Source organism: Aedes aegypti, chromosome 2 (genome assembly GCF_002204515.2).
Source record: "Aedes aegypti strain LVP_AGWG chromosome 2, AaegL5.0 Primary Assembly, whole genome shotgun sequence".
NCBI lineage: Eukaryota > Metazoa > Arthropoda > Insecta > Diptera > Culicidae > Aedes > Aedes aegypti.
This window is the reverse complement of record NC_035108.1, coordinates 279,131,427-279,154,046: the sequence shown is the minus strand read 5'-3', so window position 1 is coordinate 279,154,046 and position 22,620 is coordinate 279,131,427. Positions and strand designations below refer to the sequence as shown.

At 38.4% G+C, this 22,620-nt stretch overlaps 2 protein-coding genes across 3 annotated transcripts in view; one reads left to right on the top strand and one right to left on the bottom strand.

Annotated features, from left to right (window-relative positions):
• Nucleotides 1-10,101, top strand: part of LOC5573648 (RNA-binding protein 42) — a 65,472-nt gene extending 55,371 nt beyond the window's left edge. Inside the window, exons 5-6 of one of the 2 annotated variants that reach the window (XM_021845172.1) lie at nt 9,686-9,854; nt 9,994-10,101. In XM_021845172.1, the coding sequence (XP_021700864.1) occupies nt 9,686-9,810 (125 nt within the window). In that variant the 3' untranslated portion in view covers nt 9,811-9,854; nt 9,994-10,101. Of the gene's footprint in view, nt 1-9,685 lie in introns of both variants that reach the window. The other variant, XM_001660924.2, reaches the window with a different exon arrangement.
• A 2,780-nt stretch (nt 10,102-12,881) lies between these two features.
• Nucleotides 12,882-13,812, bottom strand: LOC5573650 (radial spoke head 1 homolog). Its single transcript, XM_021841310.1, has 2 exons — nt 13,684-13,812; nt 12,882-13,624 (listed from the first exon to the last, which is right to left on the bottom strand). The coding sequence occupies exons 1-2, from the start codon at nt 13,765-13,767 to the stop codon at nt 12,905-12,907; spliced, it is 804 nt and encodes a 267-aa protein (XP_021697002.1). The 5' UTR covers nt 13,768-13,812; the 3' UTR covers nt 12,882-12,904.
• Between the last annotated feature and the right edge of the window lie 8,808 nt (nt 13,813-22,620).

The following is a 22,620-nucleotide window of genomic DNA, read 5'->3' as shown; positions in this document are numbered from 1 at the left end:
AATTTATGTTATAAATCCTTCTAGAAACTCCACAACAAATTGAACCTACAATTTTAGGTTCTTTTGTTTTTCTATTCCATTTAATTTATTAATATTCCTCCAACATGTTCTAGAGTTACGTATAACATTATTAAATGTTATTTCGTTTGGAATTCCTTTCAAAAAAATCTGGAAACACCTCCAGAAATTTATGCGGAATTCCCACTATGTGTTCTGAAAAATCTCTACCTAATAAGATTTTGTTTCTGTGAATTTCTTGGAACATTCCAGCATTTTATAAGAATTTTTACAGAAAATCAACTTAGCTTTTCCGTATCTATCCCTTCAAATGTCATTAGAAATTGCTCCTCGGATTTAACCAATGATTTTTCTAAGAATTCTGCCAGATTTCCTCTGATTTTCTATTCTATTCTATTCTAAGCGCTTGCACAGCCAATTTTGAAAAGTATCCTGGAAATTCCGGGATTTTTTGCAGTATTTTCTTGTCAGCATTAATATATCCAGCAAATCGGTAATAGGATACAAATATTAAAATGGCCAGGCCCACTGAGCAAACTTTGTGCTGAAAATAGTTTATAAATTGGCGGCGATCAGATTATTCACTCATGAATAATATGATAGACGAAAATTTCTAAACTGTTTGAAGGAAGAAACGGGGACAACCGTACCAACCGTTTCATTTCAGGGGATAGATAAAGTCGTTGAGAGTGGCTTTGCTAAGAATGTTAGGGCGCACTCCATCGTGATGAACTGTCCTATTCCTGGGATGGGACATAGGTATTTCTGCCTTATGCCGTGGCTCTAGGCCTTGGCTTAAGCGCCATTACTCGCTCTCTGAAATGAATATAAAACATTCCCATTCCCATTATGAAACAAATCAATTTATGGAAAACACAGGAGCAATAATAGGCATTCATACATGGCCAACAAATCAAAATTGAGGTTTTCTAAGGCTGTGAACCGTTTCACCGATTTGTTTATCTATTAGTTAAAATTTGACAGTTCGATAGTTATTTCCCCTCCCGTTGCAAATAACCCTGATCTGAAGCATAGTTAAACTTGACAGTTCAAAAATTATTTTCTACTCCCGGTAATTTGAGAATAACTGTCAACTTTGTTGTGAAATACTATTGGACTGTCAAAACTCAAATGGGTCGGCTGCGAAGTTAAATTTAACCATTTGAGAGGAAAATAACTATCGAAGTGTCAAATTTTAACTAAAGGTTAAATTAATTGGTGAAACGGTTCACAGCCTAAGTAGCAAAAGTGTTGCTATCTCGGAAAAAGTGCCACTTGGAAATACTTATCCACGGAACACGGTTAACTCAATACATAAATTTGTCATGAAGCTAGAATTGATTTGTTCACAGAAAGCATTAATAATCAAATGGAAATTCTCTCACCAAATTGATGTTCAACTTCTTCTTTTTCAAATCGTAACCTGCTTGAAGTCTTGTTAATCAGGATAGTCTGCTTCCAAATCCAGCGATTTTTATGAGTCAGCTTTTCCCAATTCATCAAATTTCTACAGCTCTACAATTTACGAACAAGCTTCAGGATATCAGGATAGTCTGCTTCCAAATCCAGCGATTTTTTCGAGTCAGCTTTTCCCAATTCATCAAATTTCTACAGCTCTACAATTTACGAACAAGCTTCAATCAGCAACAAAAGTCAAATCTTTCTTCATATATCATATTTTTACTTTACGTTCACTGATGAAACCTTGCACAAAAATCAGGTATCTTCGAAATTTGCAGAAATTCGAAATACCGGGTACCCCGTTGGTTTGACCACATTTAATCTGAACACTTTTTAATCTGTACCCCGCTAATTTGCACATCGTTCAGATTAAAAATGGTTCAAACGTCATTTAGCTCATGGAACGGAGTGAAGTGAGATGGAACGCTGTGGAACGGAACGCAGAATCAAAACAAAACAGTGAAAGAGGTAACCAGAAACACGTTTCTAGGGTGACTAGAAGTTCAAATTAAAAATGAACCCCGATGGTTTGCATGAGGTACCGTTCAAATTAGTGGGGGTGTACCATGATTGTTCGAATGCTATGCAAGTAAGAAACATTCGCTACAAACATCATAAGATACGATTGAGATTTAGAAAAGTTATGCACTCTAAAAATAATGAGAATTACAAGAGACGTAAACCTATTTGCACTTAAATATTTTGCAACTATAACTGAAATATGACTTAAATTTATGTTTGCTCTGACGTATTATAAAATTTCAATGATCAATAACCTCCTTTTACATCATCATTGAAAATTGAAGTTTCCACTTAAAACCTAAATATTTCAAGCCATAAAAATTTAACGCACAACTCATTCATATGTTTATTGAACCGTAAATTTTCATGGCAATAAACTTGTCTGAAGATGTCATACAAACCATGATGCAAGTATGTATTCAAACATGGCCGACACCAAACGTCGTGAGTAATTCCTTCTGCAATTGATGAAGGGTGATTAAATTTAAGAACTGTTTTTCTATAATCGGATAGACTGGATCATTATTCACAGTTTTGCTTAAAGGTGGGTTGTGTGTGATTGAATTTTCTTTCTCAATCGCACTTACCAGCTCTCATACAGAATAGAACCATGCCATACAACACTCTTCATTTCACACGAAGCAGGAAGCGTTAGAGAAAACCAATGCGTTTGAATACCCACAATTTCTGTTCCAATTACAGTCGCCTCTCCACATCTCGATATCGAAGGGACCATCGAGATAGGGAGAGATCGAGACAAAGATCATTAATTTAATGAACACTAGATTGAAAATCACTTCGTTACTAGGAAAATAATAAACAAACAAACTTCATTTCGAGTTTTCAAATTGTTCTGAATCACTTCAATCTGGTCTAGTAACCTTTGATAATCTTCATATCGACATATGGAGAGAAAATTGGGAACGAACAATCATCAGGAACACATCGAGATATGGAGATATCGAGATAAGGAGGATATCGAGATATGGAGAGAGAAATCGTATGCAGAATTAAGGGACCGAAGTAATCATTGAGGCGCGGTAAATGGCTGGGCATGGCGTACCATTGGTACCTCGCGTACCTGCAGGAATAAAATAGACCCCTTTGTGCGGTCCTTAGCCTCTTGCCCAGCAACTCCTATCCCTACCTCCTCGTGGTACTGGCCGGGGTACGAGTAACCTTGGGGAAGATCGGGTAACCAACCCCCGGTGGGAACTTTGGTCGTATGCTGACAGGGAAGGGGGGGTTTGCTTTTGCAAACCTGGAGCGTCTGTACTCCACGTTAGGAGCGGCTCACAACAGCGTCTGTTCCCCATGTCAGGGGCGGCTGATCATCGTCCGAGTGCCAGAGAAGGACTCTAAGCTAAACTGCGCACTATGGCCCTCCGAACATTTAGGGGGAACGGTCCTCCGGAAATCTAGGGGGTTGGTGTCAGGCCCTGCAAGCCAACCGTAAAAACACATCAGCACAGGAACGTCAACGAGAGAATACGGACCGGAACAATCGGCAAAGACCACAGCGACGAAAATGGACTAGCGATTGGAAACTCGGTACGTGGAACTGCAAATCTCTCAACTTCATTGGAAGTACTCGCATACTCTCCGATGTACTGAAGACCCGCGGTTTCGACATCGTAGCGCTGCAGTGCTGGACAGGAGCATTGGTGTGAACGTTTAGAGGTAATCATACCATCTACCAGAGCTGCGGCAACACACGCGAGCTGGGAACAGCTTTCATAGTGATGGGTGATATGCAAAGGCGCGTGATCGGGTGGTGGCCGATCAATGAACGAATGTGCAAGTTAAGAATCAAAGGCCGATTCTTTAACTTCAGCATAATCAATGTGCATAGCCCACACTCCGGAAGCACTGATGATGACAAGGACGCATTTTACGCTCTGCTCGAACGCGAGTACGACCGCTGCCCAAGCCACGACGTCAAGATCATCATAGGAGATTTGAACGCTCAGGTTGGCCAGGAGGAGGAGTTCAGACCGACGATTGGAAAGTTCAGCGCCCACCGGCTGACGAACGAGAACGGCCTACGACTGATAGATTTTGCCGCCTCCAAGAACATGGCCATTCGTAGCACCTATTTCCAGCACAGCCTTCCGTATCGGTACACCTGGAGATCACCTCAGCAGACAGAATCGCAAATCGACCACGTTTTGATCGATGGACGGCACTTCTCCGACATAACCGACGTCAGAACCTATCGTGGCGCCAACATTGACTCCGACCACTACCTGGTGATGGTGAAACTGCGCCCAAAACTATCCGTCATCAACAATGTACGGTACCGACGCCCGCCCCGGTACAATCTCGAGCGGCTGAAACAACCGGATGTCGCCAATGCGTACGCGCAGCATCTTGAGGCAGCGTTGCCGGATGAGGGCGAGCTCGATAGGGCCCCTCTTGAGGACTGCTGGAGGACAGTCAAAGCAGCCATTAACGACGCTGCCGAAAACGTTGTCGGATATGTGGAACGGAGCTCAAGAAACGATTGGTTCGACGAGGAGTGCCAGGAGGTTTTAGAGGAGAAGAATGCAGCGCGGGCTGCAATGCTGCAGCATGGTACGCGGCAAAACGTGGAACGATACAGACTGAAGCGGAAACAGCAAACCCGCCTATTCCGGGACAAAAAGCGCCGCCTGGAAGAGGTGGAATGCCAAGAGATGGAGTTGCTGTACCGTTCTCAAGAAACGCGGAAGTTCTATCAGAAGCTCAACACATCCCGCAAAGGCTTCGTGCCGCGAGCTGAGATGTGCCGGGATAAGGATGGGAGCATCTTGACGGACGGACGCGAGGTGATCGAAAGGTGGAAGCAGCACTACGATGAACACCTGAATGACGCAGAGAACACAGGCACAGAAGGTCAGGACAGCGAAGGCGATGGCTACGTCAGCACAGCGGACAGCGGAAATCAACCAGCTCCCACGATGGGGGAAGTTAAGGATGCCATTCAACAGCTCAAGAACAACAAAGCCGCTGGCAAGGATGGTATCGCAGCCGAACTCATCAAGATGGGCCCGGACAGGTTGGCCGCTTGTCTGCATCGGCTGATAGTCAGAATCTGGGAAACGGAACAGCTACCGGAGGAGTGGAAGCAAGGCGTTATATGCCCTATCTACAAAAAGGGCGACAAACTGGAGTGTGAAAATTATCGTGCAATCACCATCCTAAACGCCGCCTATAAAGTGCTATCCCAGATTCTCTTCCGTCGTCTATCACCTATAGCAAACGAGTTCGTGGGAAGTTATCAAGCAGGTTTCATCGACGGCCGCTCGACAACGGACCAGATCTTTTCCGTGCGGCAAATCCTCCAGAAATGCCGTGAGTACCAGGTCCCTACGCACCATTTGTCCATCGATTTCAAGGCGGCATACGATAGTATCGACCGCATAGAGCTATGGAAAATCATGGACGAGAACAGCTTTCCCGGGAAGCTCACAAGATTGATCAGAGCAACGATGGACGGTGTGCAAAACTGCGTGAAGATCTCTGGCGAACACTCCAGTTCGTTCGAGTCTCGGCGGGGACTACGACAGGGCGACGGACTTTCGTGCCTGTTGTTCAATATTGCGCTCGAAGGTGTCATGCGGAGAGCCGGACTTAACAGTCGAGGCACGATTTTCACGAGATCCGGACAATTTGTTTGCGAAGCAACAAGAGTCGGGCTAATGGTGAATGCGTCGAAAACAAAGTACATGCTGGTTGGCGGAACTGAGCGCGACAGGGCCCGCCTAGGAAGCAGTGTTACGATAGACGGGGATACCTTCGAGGTGGTGGACGAGTTCGTCTACCTCGGATCCTTGTTGACGGCTGACAACAATGTTAGTCGGGAAATACGAAGGCGCATCATCAGCGGAAGTCGTGCCTACTATGGGCTCCAGAAGAAACTGCGGTCAAGAAAGATTCACCCCCGCACCAAATGCACGATGTACAAAACGCTCATAAGACCGGTGGTCCTCTATGGGCATGAGGCGTGGACTATGCTCGAGGAGGACTTGCAAGCTCTTGGGGTTTTCGAAAGCCGAGTGCTAAGGACGATCTTCGGCGGCGTGCAGGAGAACGGCGTGTGGCGGCGAAGGATGAACCACGAGCTCGCTCAACTCTACGGCGAACCCAGTATCGTGAAGGTAGCTAAAGCTGGAAGGATACGCTGGGCAGGGCATGTTGCAAGAATGCCGGACAACAACCCTGTAAAGATGGTGTTCGCCACGAATCCGGTCGGAACAAGAAGGCGTGGGGCACAGCGAGCTAGGTGGATTGACCAGGTACACCAGGAGAGCGTGGGTCACAGTCGAGGATGGAGAGAAGCGGCCATGAACCGAGGGAATTGGCGAAATATTGTTGGCGAGGCTTTATCAAGATAATTGATGTAAAGCCAAATAAGTAAGTAAGTAAGTAATCATTGACATAGGGAGAGATATCGAGATGTAGAACATCGAGATGTGGAAAGTCGACTGTAATTTGTTTTGAATTCCAAAACTGTGGTCTAGTAACCTTCGAGATATGGAGATATCGAGATAAGGAGGATATCGAGATATGGAGAGTGAAAATGTGTGCAGACTGAAGGGACTTATGAAATCATCGACATAGGGAGAGATATCGAGATGTAGAACATCGAGATGTGGAGAGTCGACTGTATCGATCTTCCCGGTCAACTTGCTCGAGACAATCAATTTTGAATCAAGTTTATTTCTTTTCTACTGCTATTGTTTCTATGGAAATTTAGATTATTCCACTAAGGTCGAAATTTTGCCCACCTTGCTCTACTGAATCTCCGTTTAAATCATCTAAGAAATTTCTGATAAACGAATTTTCTATGAATTAGGGAAAAGTGGGGCAAATTTGCCATGTGGGGTTCAAAGAAGATGTAGCGAATTCATCAACTAGTGACTGATACTGTTTGAGCTGAGCGTTATGTCTAACTCTTCTTCTCTAGTAAATGCCATGAAGATTGCGGAATTGCCTATATTAAGGGGGCAGGATCCGTCATTGATTTCGGAACTTTCAAAAGCAGTTTGTTCGTTGAAAATCAAGAAAATTTACAGGGAAATGTGTTCACTGTATTCTATTCTCCAACCGAAACACAGTAAACACATTTTCATCGAATAATTTTTAGTTTTGAACAGAAAAACTGCTTTTGAAGTTTCGATGATGACGATGATTACGATGACGGAGCGTTGATCGTTAAGTAATTCAAGATCTGTATTAAGGTACCCGGGGCAAGTGAGACCTAAAAAAAACGGCTTTACTTGGCTATATGGGACTTTATTTGGTTATATGGGACTTTTTGTTAATTTTTACATTTTAAATCTTTTTGAATGCTTAAACATCAAGATATAATCTTAAATCTAACCACTGCAACACACAAAAAATTTTAAAATTTGAAGACATTCTTATTTTAAGCATTCTGCTAGTGCACAAAGCCAAAATAAAAAGTGGATGCTTCCTTCGCGAGATTAGTGCAATCTGTTAAGTTAGATTCAAAACTGTATCACCTTAAAGCTTTTCGACAATTTTTTTGACAATTTTTCAAAAGACACTCTAGGGGTATTACTAGTGAAATCTTTGGAGAAGTTCTTAAAGGACTGGCTAATAAAATAATAATAATTACAAATTGCCACTGATTTGACACATTCAAATTTGTAAAATTTCTGCAAGTTTTCAAATCAACGTGCCCAAAAGATGGAATGATTATTATAAACATGCCAACTGTCTATCTAAACAAATATCTTAAAATGGGATGTTAAGGACTCGTGGGGTTTTAAGGGATTGAACTTCTCAATCAAGTTCGACAAATCACAGAAACGTGGAAAGTCGATATATAAGTCATCTGAAATGCTTGATTTGTTCGTAGGATTATGAGCTGTATTTTGTAATAAGAGCTATCTATTAATATTAAGTATTGTGGTTGCTAGATATTGAAAACTTTTCAAAACATTTTTGAAATTCATTCATCTACAAAACCATGAAATATATTTGAGAAAAATTCGCGAGTAACGTAGAAGAAACGTAAATTTAATTGAGATCAAAGTGCAGATAAAAACTTCTTAAAATTATATCTGGGTTTCGAAAACAAGTCTCGTTTTGAAAATAAGTGGGGTGTTAAGGGATTATCTATTCTAACTTTTCTAAGTTACTAAACTTATTTCATTTATGCCGTTATGTATTTCAATATAGCTTTGGGTTGTTCCTTGAAGACTTATCTCAAAATTTAAATTTGGAAAGCTTTTAAGGCTTGGTTGAAAAAAGAATCAATATGCCTGTGAGATTTAGAAGGTAAAATAAAACGGTTAACGTTTGCAGAGGTTCCACCTTGAATTATGTAGAAGTAATATCATCTTTAGTTGAACAAATCATCGATTTTGACCAAAATAATTTTTTTTTGCTGTTGGCAAAATATAGTTTTATTTACAAAGCTCAAATTCCTTAACACCCCATTTTGCATTTTCGTCAATTATCACACATTTTTATGATTATCTCGGAAATCTGCCATAGGATCATCTTCATTGTAATTGGCTTTTGATGTACACGCCGGGAGAATAATTGGACTGTATTTTGTTCAATTATTGACATACTAGAAGTTGCTCGAAATTAAGGTAGATTTTTTTTATCCCTTAACACCCCATTTTACGGTACCATTGGAAACTGTATGATTTATTGGTATACTTAACTCAAAACCGACCAAAATGTCACTTACACCCCTTTGCATTTCGGCCCCTTATTTTGAATCGAGCTCACTACGAATAATTTCTGCAAAGAATTCCTTATGGAAAATCATTTAGTAACTGACTTTATAAATAAAACATACTAATCACTACCTTACCCCACATAATGTTTGAATAAGAAATGTGTGATTCACCTGAGTCCTACGTGACTCAGCTGTGCATATCAACGTTGTTTATCACATTCCTTCGTTTTCTTTCCATCCATAACTAATCAGGACATTTGACTTTCTGATGGATCGCATGCTGCCGAATACGAGATCTATTCAAACCGGACAAGTGTTACTGACGTATCACTACTATGCTGCCCTTAAACGCATAATTGCACCATTTTCCATGAACACCTTACGAACCGTGAGACAGTCATGCCTAGAACGGCAATGTGAAGGGATCTTTAAATTTAAAATTGTGTCATCTGAGTAAAACGCTTTTCTTTCCGGCATCTGTAGTTTCTTTATCCATAGTCAATTTTTGCTGTTGTTCTGTTAGTTGGCTTACATTAGCGTGTGCCCCCCTAAAATTATTCAAAGTCATTCGACTTTATTTAGAATACCATTTGTATATCGCGTGGCAGGTACGAAGATACTCTATGCCGTGGGAAGATCCTCGACCAGTGGGATTCGAACCCACGACTCTCAGTTTGGTTTTTCTGAATAGCTATGCGTTTACTGCTACAACTATCTAGGCCCGCAAAGAAAATATGTAGACAGAATATACAGGGGGTCGACAAAATAACTGGGATAGGCAAAATTAATTTGAGTTTCAATTGAATTCTCCAAGAAGTTCTGAAAAGGTAAACTAATGTAGTTTTGAGGTGCAGCCACGGGATGAACTACCTATGGTCACCGGATACTGGTGATAATCCTGGGATACCAGCCAATTGACTACAGTTTCATTCTCAAACATGATCTAATTTATTCTTATTTCTATGTACGTATTGTTTTCAACAGGTCGCTACGTTGGCAGCCGTCCCATCAAGCTACGTAAGAGCACTTGGAAAAATCGGAGTATCGAAGCGGTCCGGAAGAAGGATAAAGAAAAACAAGCACTTCTTAGCCTGTTCAATCAAAGTTAGGCTTGTTCGGCGATTGAAGTGGCTCGAGTTTGTGTGAATCAGTGGTAAGTGTCCTAATTTCATACACAATCTAGGTATACAAATTGATAGTTTTACAAATTGTCTTGCTTTTATTTCCACATTGATTATTCCTCTACATTTACTTACTATTTTGTCATAATTTATCCATTATCTGTTCCATAGAGCCTTCAGATACTCCAATATATGTATTGCGTTCTCAATTAACTTTAAGTCAAGACAAATCGTTATGATATGAAGTTAGAATAAATCTTGACTCTTTCATTTGAGTAATAATTGTGTATGTTGATTCAATGAAAGAAATCCTTCAAAAATGCATCAAAACGTGTCAGGTAAGAAGCGTATTGAAATATACACTCCACCTTGAATTAGATCGAAAAAGAATACTGAAGAAACAAAATAATGATAAAAAATGTATCCACCTAAATAATTCAAAATGGAATGGTGTTTGTATGTCACGAAATGACTCGAGAACGGGTCAACCGATTTTCATTATTCTTTCACAGTTTAATTCGTGATGACCTGGCATGATGACGTGTTTGTGTGAAATAAAATAACAGAAAAACTTCATAGAAAGCTGGAATAATTGGTACCTAAATGCAAACCTGAAATTTTGATAAGGGGTTTCACGTAGTCTACTACATTGCAAAAGGTAAGGTACCGTGGGGTAAGTGAATACAGAAAAATCAACAGTCAACTTCATTGTTATGTACAGCTAACGTGAATAATGTAATTCAAACTTTTTTCTGTGGATAATAAATGAGGGACTAATATACTTCAAATCATCGATTATTTAGATTTTTCTGATTGTTATGTATTGAGTATGAGAGACTTAAAAATTTGCGCCAAATGATCCACTTGCCCCACCATGGTGGGGTAAGTGGATCACCCATAGAAAAAAATCTGTTCTCAAAACAAATGTGATGTAATCATGTATAGTAAGAATGATATTACTCTAGTTCTTATTATTAGTGCTAGTAATGGTACATTTCAATACTTTGAAATTGAAAAGTATCTTTATTTTATTAAAATATATTTAAAAATATGTATACATTAGTTAACACTAATTCGCACAACAAAAAAACATTGTACTAGAATAATTTGGAGAAAATTCATCCAATTTTACACATAAGTTAAACAGAAGTATTGTAGGATTATTTCTAACGATGTTTTCGAAAAACACTCGTGGTTCGAAAATATTAGTTACATTTGTTTTTTAATAACAAACTGAAATCTTTTCATTCTATTTATGAATATGTTTATGATACTCTCTAGAACAATTTATATGGTCATATTAGGTACCATAATATGCTTTCAATTGGAGAATCAGTTTATTTTGCTCTTTTGCAACTCAGCTTAGATAAACCACGAAAAGTTTCGTGTGAGTTTTGCAATTATTATTATTTTATATTTTTTTAATACCAAAAAGGTTAAAAAAACTTTTAGGTGGATTAATTCAAATTCTCTATGGTCAATTTGACAAATTTAAGCTGGAAATGAAAAAAAAAGGAAAACAACATTTGCGAATATTAAAACTTATTAAAATTCTCGTAAGCAGTCTGCTAATAAATGATAATAATACTTGATCCACTTACCCCACCTCATTAAAAAGTAGGGGTAAGTGTACCATGTACAATATATCTGTACAGTAAGGACCCGATTTTGTCAGCCCCTCGATGAATTTTAGGCTGACAAAATGGGGAACCTGACAAAATCGGGTCATTTTATTTTGTTCCTGTTTTTTCAAATTTTGACGTGTAACATGGTTACATGGACTTTTAAGAGGACAATGGACATGGTAGTAGCCAGTTTTTTTTATATCAGGGGCTCCCCCGTCCCTCATATTGGTAATATCGATTTTAAACACTTAATAAAAGGCGTTGCCATTGCCCCCGCTGGCTACGGCCAAGCGTGGATGACATCAAACATCACCATCAATTTTAATGTAAACGTGGTAAAACATGACAATAACAAATTTATGACAAGTTTAAAATAGGCTGACAAAATCGGGTCAAAAAGCTGACAAAATCGGGGGTAGACAAAATCGGGGGCAGACAAAATCGGGGGCTGACAAAATCGGGTCAGTACTGTATTTATTTTAAAAAAATCACATATTTTTCATTGTGATTCATTCAATTAGAACTGAAATGCTCATGTCGAAAAAACTAATAAAATTCGATTTTAAACAGAGATACAATGGATTTTTGATTGATGGAAAACAATTTCGAAACTAATTAATTTTTGTAGCTAACAAGTTTGTTTGTGTTAGTGTACGTGTAGTACCAGTTTTGCAATAGTATCAGTGTGGACGTAAGAACGAAGCAATGGTGTGGAAACATTCAACATATTCAAGTATTTATGCTTAATATTGACGAGTGATCCACTTACCCCACTGATACACTTCCCCCACTGTACCTTACTATGTTTACCGGGTCAAGTAGTTACCAAATAAGTAAAGTAGAACAAATTCTGGATAATAATAATAGTAGTTCACCCAACAAGTTTTAGAATTATGATTTTTACAGCACGAGTCGTACATTTATCCAACGAGGATAATTTACGATGAGTGACGTAAAAATCGAGTTCTGCAACGAAATGCGTACAACTTTTTTTTTACATTTTCGTAGAAAACCACTTGAGGGTATCAGAAACTATATCGGAATGTATTCCTTAATTTGCATTTTCTAAAAACTATTGTGCAATGATTGATTAGAGTTGCGTAATGATTCATAACACAACATTTTTTCAGACATCGTAAAATAATGGTGCATGCATTCCGATATAAATTCTGGTACCCTAAAGTGGTCTTCTACAAAATTGCAAAAAATGTTGCACGTAATTCGTTGCAGAACTCGATTTTTACAGCAATCGTCGTAATTATTCAACTCGGCAAGCCTCGTTGGATAAATGTACGACTCGTGCTGTAAAAATCATCATTCTGCAACTTGCTGCGTAAACTACTATTTTTATAAATGGACTCATAAAATTTTTAATTCTAATTGAAAGATTGAATAGAATAATATTGTTAAATATTAAAATAAAAATAGAAATGCTTTAGTTTTCTTCGGGATGTTTTTCACGACATTATTAATATTTCTCCATCGACACTTACGTTAGACGACCCTTCTGAATCACAATCTTCATCTTCAGAAGAGCTTATGTCTGACACGTCCGACTCGTCTACTGGAAAAGGAAGGGGTTCCAGTGGTAGCTTTGAATAGTCGTATTTCTCAATCAAAAACGGTTGCCACACCAATTCCCTTGCATCACATCCCTCTTTCTCATCGACGAAGTACTTTCCACTGATCATAACTTTGGCGTCAAAAGTGAAACTACCTGGACCTCTGGGTTTGTCTACATCCCAATATCCATGGAACCGATACTCTTCAAAGACGATCTCTGCGGGACCGCGAGCGATTCCTTCGATCCATGTTCCCTTCAAGGTAACATCTCCGCGGCTAAAAACGTAATTTCCTACACCGTGGCGCTTGTTCTTGAACCAATTCCCATCATAACGTGCGCCATTCGGATAGTAATAAATACCAATACCTTGCCGTTGGTCTTTTCTGAACTCTCCTTCGTATCGCGAACAGTCTGGGTAATACATTCGACCCATGCCATGCTTCATGCCTTTGCGCCAATGCCCATCGTACCTGTGGCTGTCTTGCAATACCAAACGACCTTTCCCATGAAGTAAGCCTTTTCTAAACTGTCCCTCGTATCGACCGCCAGCAAAGAATTTTGCTCTGCCTTCACCATGCGGTTCAAACCGAGAATTCCTTGGGCCATTGTATTTCTGAATATGAACGGACTTGTTTGATAAAGGTTTGGTTTTTCATTGAGCAAATCACTTACTTGAATATTAAATTCAAAATGTTTCTCCTCCTCGGTTGGTTCATATTCATCGAAAATTTGCTCATCAATCCTTCTTTGCGCCATCTTCAAAGACGTCAGAATGCAAAGCCTGCTATTTTAAATACCTAGTTGTTGTAAATATTCCAGGGCCTCCAAAAATTACCCTGGATTATTATGTAGCTACAGTTGAACCGACTCATGGAACCATATTAATAATCAATTTTCATCAATACAGTGGGATTCCGTTTTTGGCAACAAAGTTGAAATTTTCAGTTGCCAAAAACGGAACCGTGCCAAAATCGGAACTCATATTTAAAATTTTATTTTTCAACTATTGGTCTTGAAAACATCATTACAATGTTAATACATAATTTATATTGGATCATAAGGCGTTGAGTCTTTGAAAAGGTTCACTTCGAAGCATTTTTCCGAAGGGTTATACCGTTTTGATTCATATTACGGACACTTAAGGCCTCAGTGAAGTATGACCCAGCTTGGACCGTACAAAATAAATCATTCTGTATGATTTTTTAGCGTTATCGAGCGTCGGAAGCCCTTAACTTTCGGATGGTGGGTAAAGAATATGCGTCCGCAACTTGAATAATTTTAAATAAATCAAAACGTGTGGCCTTTTCATGATTCTTATTCCGGACGCTCCCTCACTTTTGCCTCATATTCCGGACACGTTGATTCGAATTACGGACAGCTCACGATAATCATTAATGAAACAGTCAAATCATCAATTGAAATCGTTCAACCACTTAAGAGACGTCTAAGGTAGTTGGGCATTATGAATTTGCAATGATATTTATGGAAAAAAAACCTAATAAAACGAGCCTCGAAAATGAGAACTTTTGGAAGGCGAAAATTGAAACATTTCGTGTGAAATGTTTCCCATACAAACGAGAGTGTCCGGAATTTGAAGCTGTCCGTAATATGAATCAAAACGGTACCTGGGAGGGAGAAACCAATACAAAATTTCTGTACGTCATAGTGAGCCGAGATTCCGCTGTCACGAACTGTTACTGTGAGCCCAGATCTCAAACATTGGACTAACATGAAAAAAGCGCGTAACTGATTTAAACACATTTTCGTATTTCTTCAAAAGTGATAAAAATCGAATGAAAATCAATTCATGCACTTAACGCAAGTAATGTCACGTGAGCACCATTTAATCTGATTGAACATAAAGCATTGAAAAACGCATCGTTCTACTTTTTCCAATGAAAATGAATATTTAGTGCATAGAAAACTGTGGCCCTTTATTCATGTTTGTCAGGAAAGATCGAAGGTGCACAACAAAAGGAAACTACCGATTTTCTCGAAGCCTGCCTTGATTGTTGTTGGCAAGCTGGAGTTATCTTGCAGTTCAAAATAACGTTGTCTTATATAATATAACTTATATAATATATAATATATATAAGTTATATTTCGTGTGTAGTATCGGTGCCTCCCTCCCAGGGTTATACTATGCTATGAATCTATAGCCTTGTAATGTTAAATCTGGCAAACGTTTTTCTGGTGGAGTTATTAGGCCTCAACGTCTTCAATTATTTTTTAGAAGCTTTATGTATATTTTTTGTATAAGAGGGCCTTGTAAAACTAATAATCACATAAGTGACCTTCATTCAAGAACTGGACATTTTCTTAAAACTATAAAAGAGCACGAAAAAACATGTTTTTGTTTTTTTTTTATAAAGACGTATTTACGAATCAAAAGCGCTGGGTATTGCAAAACGGCATTAGCTTTTTTTTCTAACTGAATGAACATTTGAAAAGTTAAACTTTGGACTTAAGCGTAAAATTTGAAAAATTCGGTAGGTTTAGAATTGCTCCTTCAATTTATGTTTCTGATTAGGTAAAGCATTTTATAATGAATGGTATACTGTAATCAAAAGGGCATACATGAACATGAGATGATGCATAAATGTGACTTGTAATTTTGTAGAATTTAATTTTTACTTGAAATAATTTTTAATTGAACATGATATATATTTTACACCCACCTTATGAAATCAACTGAAATTTACAGGATCCTGTTATGAAACCTCAAGAACCTTATAGGAATTTTCATGTTCTCATAATAAATCTACAGAAAAAACGCTTAAGCTCTGAAGTGACTTGCCAAGCATCCGTAGGATTTCGCATAGAGCTCTCAGGATCTTGCTAAGGATTAGGTAGGAGTTCGAATCTTCGATTTCCGCTGCGATATTGCTGAGAATTCTGGATCGTCTCTTAACAAATCGAACGCCTTACAGAGTCTATAGAAAAAAGGGAACGCAGAAAGATCAATATACACACCAATACCACAGACAAAAAGGTAAAACACTCTCAGTCGTATTTATCGCACGCTTCAATGATATTATTGAGAATAAATTGTGGTTTGGACTGTATTCGCATTTGTCATGTTATTTAATGAAATTTATTAAAAGTTATGATACATTTTGCTGTACATATTTGTATCTATTATTGCGGTGTGTTTTTACATGCGCAATGTATGTAAGTCCATAATAATAAAGACAGTGAGCCAAATATATGAGACAAGATTTATGATTGTTACTCTGTGTGAGTCTTAGATTTTTTGTTGCTCCTATGTCGGTGCTGCTGCTTTGTTCAAACAAGCTGTTCCAAATCTAAAGAAAAGTGTTTTTATTGTACCGGGTACCCCCGTTGGTTTGACCACGTTTAATCTGAACACTTTTTAATTTGTACCCCGCTAATTTGCGCAACGTTCAGATTAAAAATGGTTCAAACGTTATTTAGCTCATGGAACGGAGTAAAGTGGAATGGAACGCTGTGGAACGGATCGCAGAATCAAAACAAAACAGTGAAAGAGGTAACCAGAAATACGTTTCTAGGGTGGCTAGATGTTCAAATTAAAAATGAATCCCGATGGTTTGCATGAGGTACCGTTCAAATTAGCGGGGGTGTACGGTATCACCTACTGGAAGACTCAAGTGGGCTGGTCACTCAATATGAATGCCGATGAAAAGAGATTGGTATTTAGTTGAGATACTGATGGAGATTATTGGCCTCATGAAACGTTGTCAATGTATGACCAAGGACCATTCTGAAGTAAATAAGCACGTACGTGAGTCCTTAGTGTTTGGTAAGATTTGCGAAGCTCTGAAATGTAATTGGTGTGGAGTTGACATGCTATTCAAATGTCTAAAGCAACAGACACGATGTTATTTACAAACATTTACAAATTTTAATGGTATTGAAAAATGTTGCCAAAAACGGATCCATTTTGTTGCCAAAATCGGGGGGTGCCAAAATCGGAGCATGCCAAAAACGGAATCCCACTGTACTTTGCAAATGTCGTTGGAGAAGCTTTGCATTTTTTCAATCTTCCACATATTTACAGTCGACTCTCCACAACTCGATATTCTATAACTCAATGGATTTTTCGGTCCCTTCAAATTTCCATACATCGTGCTCTCCATAAGTCAATATTTAACTCGATATCTCCACTAGTCGATGTCAAGTGAGAGGTAATTTTCCCTCCATAACTCGATATTCATTTTTAAATCCTTATTCGGGGAAACTAAGACCACTTCTTGTTTGGATGTGTATTCATTTGCAAGTTGTAATAAAAGTTGACATGAAAATAATAAAAAAAGTCAGTAGAAATACCGTGATTTTTCGAGCATTTCGAAAAGTGTTACCAAAAAATAGTTGCTAAGAAACTATTAACAAAATAGGTAATATTGCTTTCTTATAGAAGTGATCATATATGTATTGGAAATACAAAAAATTGTTCCTTAGATTTTCGGATTTTTTGCGTCGGTATACCGTGTACCCCCGCTAATTTAAACGGTACCTCATGCAAACCTGAGAGAGACTCGCGAAGAGGAAAAATATCAACGTCATATGCAGCCCAGATTCCCCTCTCACGAAACGTCAAATGCAGCCCACCGTTTTTATGGCTGAAAAAGTGAAAAGTATTGTGTTCAAAGTAAACTGTTATTAAAAACCTCAGTCGGCGGAGCAGTTTTTTCCAAAGTTGCTGATAAATCTAAGCAGAAGATTAATTATTTCTAATGTCTGCTACGTTTGCTGGCATGAAATTTCACTCAAATGGCTATTTATGATTCGAAGTGATGCAAACTTAATCATTTTTTGCTGAGAGGTTCATGTGAGGATTTGAACAGCATGCGCATAATTGGTATGCGCATGCGCATAATTGGTATGCACAAAGTGGAATAAGAAAAAAACTCAGCAATCACAGAAAAAGAAGACCGTCTTCGCGAGTCTCGTCTCAGATGCAAACCTGAGACGAGACTCGCGAAGACGGTCTTCTTTTTCTGTGATTGCTGAGTTTTTTTCTTATTCCCCTTTGTGTTTATACCAATTATGCGCAAGCCGTTCAAACCCTCACATGTACCTCTCAGAAGAAAATGATTGAGTTTGCACCACATCGAATCATAAATAGCCGTTTAAGTGAAATTTCATGCCAGCAAACGTAGTAGACATTAGAAATAATTAATCTTCTGCTTAGATTTATCAGCAACTTTGGAAAAAACTGCTCCGCTAACTAAGGTTTTCAATAACAGTTTACTTTGAACACAATACTTTTCACTTTTTCAGCCATAAAAACGATGGGCTGCATTTGACGTTTCGTGAGAGGGGAATCTGGGCTGCATATGACGTTGATATTTTTCCTCTTCGCGAGTCTCTCTCAGATGCAAACCATCGGGGTTCATTTTTAATTTGAACATCTAGTCACCCTAGAAACGTGTTTCTGGTTACCTCTTTCACTGTTTTGTTTTGATTCTGCACTCCGTTCCACAGCGTTCCATTCCACTTTACTCCGTTCCATGAGCTAAATGACGTTTGAACCATTTTTAATCTGAACGATGTGCAAATTAGCGGGGTACAGATTAAAAAGTGTTCAGATTAAATGTGGTCAAACCAACGGGGGTACCGGTATTCTACAACTCGATAATTCTATAAGTCGATGGTCCCTTGAATATCGAGTTATGGAGAGTTGACTGTATTTAAAAGCTCTCTTGAAATTCAGGAGACCCATAGATTTTTTTAAGTTTTGAAAACTCAGTACTTCTCCTTATTGGCTATCAGGGGATTGATAGCCAATAAGGGGAAGTACTGAGTTCTCAAAACTTCGAATAATCTTAGGGACTCCTGAATTTCAAGAGAGCTTTTAAACAAATACCTTTGTGGAAGATTGAAAAAATGTAATGCTTTTCCAAAAACATTTACAAAGTATTCCTAGAAGACTTTTAAAAATATAACTACATACCTACTATAGTACATAGCGTTCTCCAGGGTAATTTGTGGAGGCCGTTACTGGTATATTTACAACAACTAGGTATTTAAAATAGCAGGCTTTGCATTCTGACGTCTTTGAAGATGGCGCAAACCATGATTGATGAAAAAATGTTCGATGAATATGAACCAACCGAAGAGGAGAAACTTTTTGAATTTGATATTCAAGTAAGTGATTTGCTCAACGAAAAATGGTACTTCTTCTTCTTTTATTCTTCTTGGCATTACGTCCTCAATGGGACAAAGCCTGCTTCTCAGCTTAATGTTCAATGAGCACTTTCACAGTTATTAACTGAGAGCATTCTTTGTCAAAGTTGCCATTTTCGCATTCGTATATCGTGTGGCATATGGTGAATGCATTATAATGGTGAATGCATTACGATATGGTTTTTGGTACCCTCAAGTAGTGTTCTACGAATTTGCAAAAAATGTTGTACGTAACTCGTTGCAGAACTCGATTTTTACAGCACTCGTAGTAGTAATTATCCTACACGCAAACAAATTTTGTTGTATAATCTACCGAATCCATGGTAGAATTAAGAACTGCACCAACGATTTTCAACCGACTACAAAAATCTGTCAAGTTCACTATATTCTGGTAAAATTTACTGAGCAGTACAGTAAATGTGACGTCCATAGTAGCATCCACTACAAAGGATTGTATTTCAATCCGTGACACACACCGTGCAACACAGTGTGGTCAAAAGTATAATGCCAAACTTGTCAAATCTAGAATATTTCTAGTCATAAATACTACAACTCTGGTTAAATAAACAGAATATATTTTCTTGTGTAGTGATATTGACTATGCTTTGGTAGAGTTAACATTAGAGTGGTTCAAAAAATCGTTTTTGCTCCACACCGCTCATTCGATTCTAGATCAAATTCTGAGTGTCCTCCCAAAATTTGAGCTCATTTGGATGAAAACTGAGACTGCACAAGCCATTCCTAGTTTATATAGGAATTACTATGGGAAAAGCAAGCAATTCATTCAATCGGTCATAGTGTTTTCCTATGTGCTCTTGGGGATTAGAGCTACGTTGATACTGTGAGATACATTCATCAGCTACAACTTTGCCGAAGACCGTTTTGAAATCGGACGCCCCGGTAATTAGTTATTAATTTTTGAATGAGTTGTAAAACTTTGGCTATAATTATTGGGCTGTTCTGCAGGCATCACTGGATATATGCAGTAAAACATAGTAGCCATGATTTGTGCGTGCTATCTTTCGCGCCAAGTGCAGCAATGTTGCCTGTTCAGAAGTTAAATGAGCACTGCCGAAGAATTTGTGACTGGATATAAATCAATAACTAATTACTGAGGCGTCCGATTTAAAAACGGTCTTCGGCAAAGTTGTAGCTGATGAATGTATCTCACAGTATCAACGTAGCTCTAATCCCCAAGAGCACATGGGAAAACACTATGACCGATTGAATGAATTGCTTGCTTTTCCCATAGTAATTCCTATATAAACTTTGAAGGGCTTGTGCAGTCTCAATTTTCATCCAAATGAGCTCAAATTTTGGGAGGACAACCAGAATTTGATATAGAATCGAATGAGCGGTGTGGAGCAAAAACGATTTTTTGAACCACTCTAGTTAACATATTAATGTAGTCGGTAGAAAATCGTTGGTGCAGTTCTTAATTTTACCATGGATTCAGTAGTTTCTACTCGTTGCAGAACTCGATTTTTACAGCACCTGTAAAAACCATCATTCTGCAACTTGTTCCGTAAACTACCATTACGATAATTACGACTATTATTATTATTACGACGAGTGCTGTAAAAATCGAGTTCTGCAACGAGTTACGTACCGTGCACCCCCGCTAGTTTGAACGGTACCTCATGCAAACCATCGGGGTTCATTTTTAATTTGAACTCCTAGTCACCCTACAAACAACAGAAAATCGTACTTCTGATTACCCTTTTGGCTGTTTTGTTTTGATTCTGCGTTCCGTTTCACAGCGTTCCATTTCACTTTACTCTGTTCCAGGAGCTAAATGACGTTTGAACCATTTTTAATCTGAACGATGTGCAAATTAGCGGGGTACAAATTAAAAAGTGTTCAGATTAAATGTGGTCAAACCAACGGGGGTACCGGGTACCAGTGCTGTAATGATTCATTACGCAGCGCTTTCTCATTACGCAACTGTTTCGAGTTACGCAATGAATCATTACAGAACAATTTTTCAGAAATTTTAAAATGATGGTGAATGCATTCCGATATAATTCCTGATATCCTCAAGTGGTCTTCCACGAAATTGCAAAAAATGTTGTACCGGGTACCCCCGTTGGTTTGACTACATTTAATCTGAACACTTTTTAATCTGTACCCCGCTAATTTGCACATCGTTCAGATTAAAAATGGTTCAAACGTCATTTAGCTCATGGAACGGAGTAAAGTGGAATGGAACGCTGTGGAACGGATCGCAGAATCAAAACAAAACAGTGAAAGAGGTAACCAGAAATACGTTTCTAGGGTGACTAGATGTTCAAATTAAAAATGAACCCCGATGGTTTGCATGAGGTACTGTTCGAATTAACGGGGGTGTACGGTATTACCTAAGATCCAAAAGTATAAGTTGTTGATATCCACTCCTAGCTACTCTAAAACTGATTATATTTTTTGAAACTTGTGCAATATTCGCAGTAATATTTCAGCAAAAAACATGGGAATAATAAAAAAAATTTCCAAATGTACTCTACCACATCTGAACAACACAACGCAGAACTTAAGCAATCATCTAGTTCATTAAAAAATTGCAAAAAATGTTGTACCGGGTACCCCCGTTGGTTTGACCACATTTAATCTGAACACTTTTTAATTTGTACCCCGCTAATTTGCACATCGTTCAGATTAAAAATGGTTCAAACGTCATAGAGCTCATGGAACGGAGTAAAGTGGAATGGAACGCTGTGGAACGGAACGCAGAATCAAAACAAAACAGTGAAAGAGGTAGCCAGAAGCACTTTTGTAGGGTGACTAGATGTTCAAATTATAAATGAACCCCGATGGTTTGCATGAGGTATCGTTCAAATTAACGGGGGTGTACGGTATTTATTTTTTTGTTAGGTGTACGAATATGGAATTGGGTCAATTATAGACACGAACTCAATACTTTTCCATCATTCCAAAGATTAAAGCAGATGAAAACAGTTTGTCATTGCCTAACAATAGATGACACCTATGACCTTTGAGATTGATAAGGTATATCGAAGTCCATGCACCATTTAATAGTTTTACACCAACTTTATATAAAAACAGTGCCCCATACGAAAATGAAATTGAGTCACTGTATGTTGTTAACAAAATGTTAATGAAATCTTAAATTTGTTTTACCAAATTAGTATGATAGTGTTGTCTAATAACACAGAACACCTAGATATAAGAAATGAATGTAATGTTTGAAATCTCGCATAATCTGAGATAACGCCCTAAAAGCCATTGGTAACCATGTGTGTAGCTCATTGTTTCTGAGCATTTGAATAGATTTTCATGTTATTTAACAACGCTATAGGGAAGAGAGGATCATTATCTACCTGCCCGTGATGTTGGTTTGGATGCTTATTCTTTCATTTGCTCAGCTACACACGTGGTTACCAATGGCTTTTAGGGCGTTATCTCAGAGTATGCGAGAAATAAATA

Coding starts and splice junctions, on each gene's coding strand:
- LOC5573650 (XM_021841310.1), bottom strand. CDS start 13,767: ATGGCGCAAAGAAGGATTGATGAGCAAATTTTCGATGAATATGAACCA. Junction 13,625..13,683: donor ATTTTGAATTTAATATTCAA/GTAAGTGATTTG, acceptor GTTCATATTCAG/AAATACAATGGCCCAAGGAA.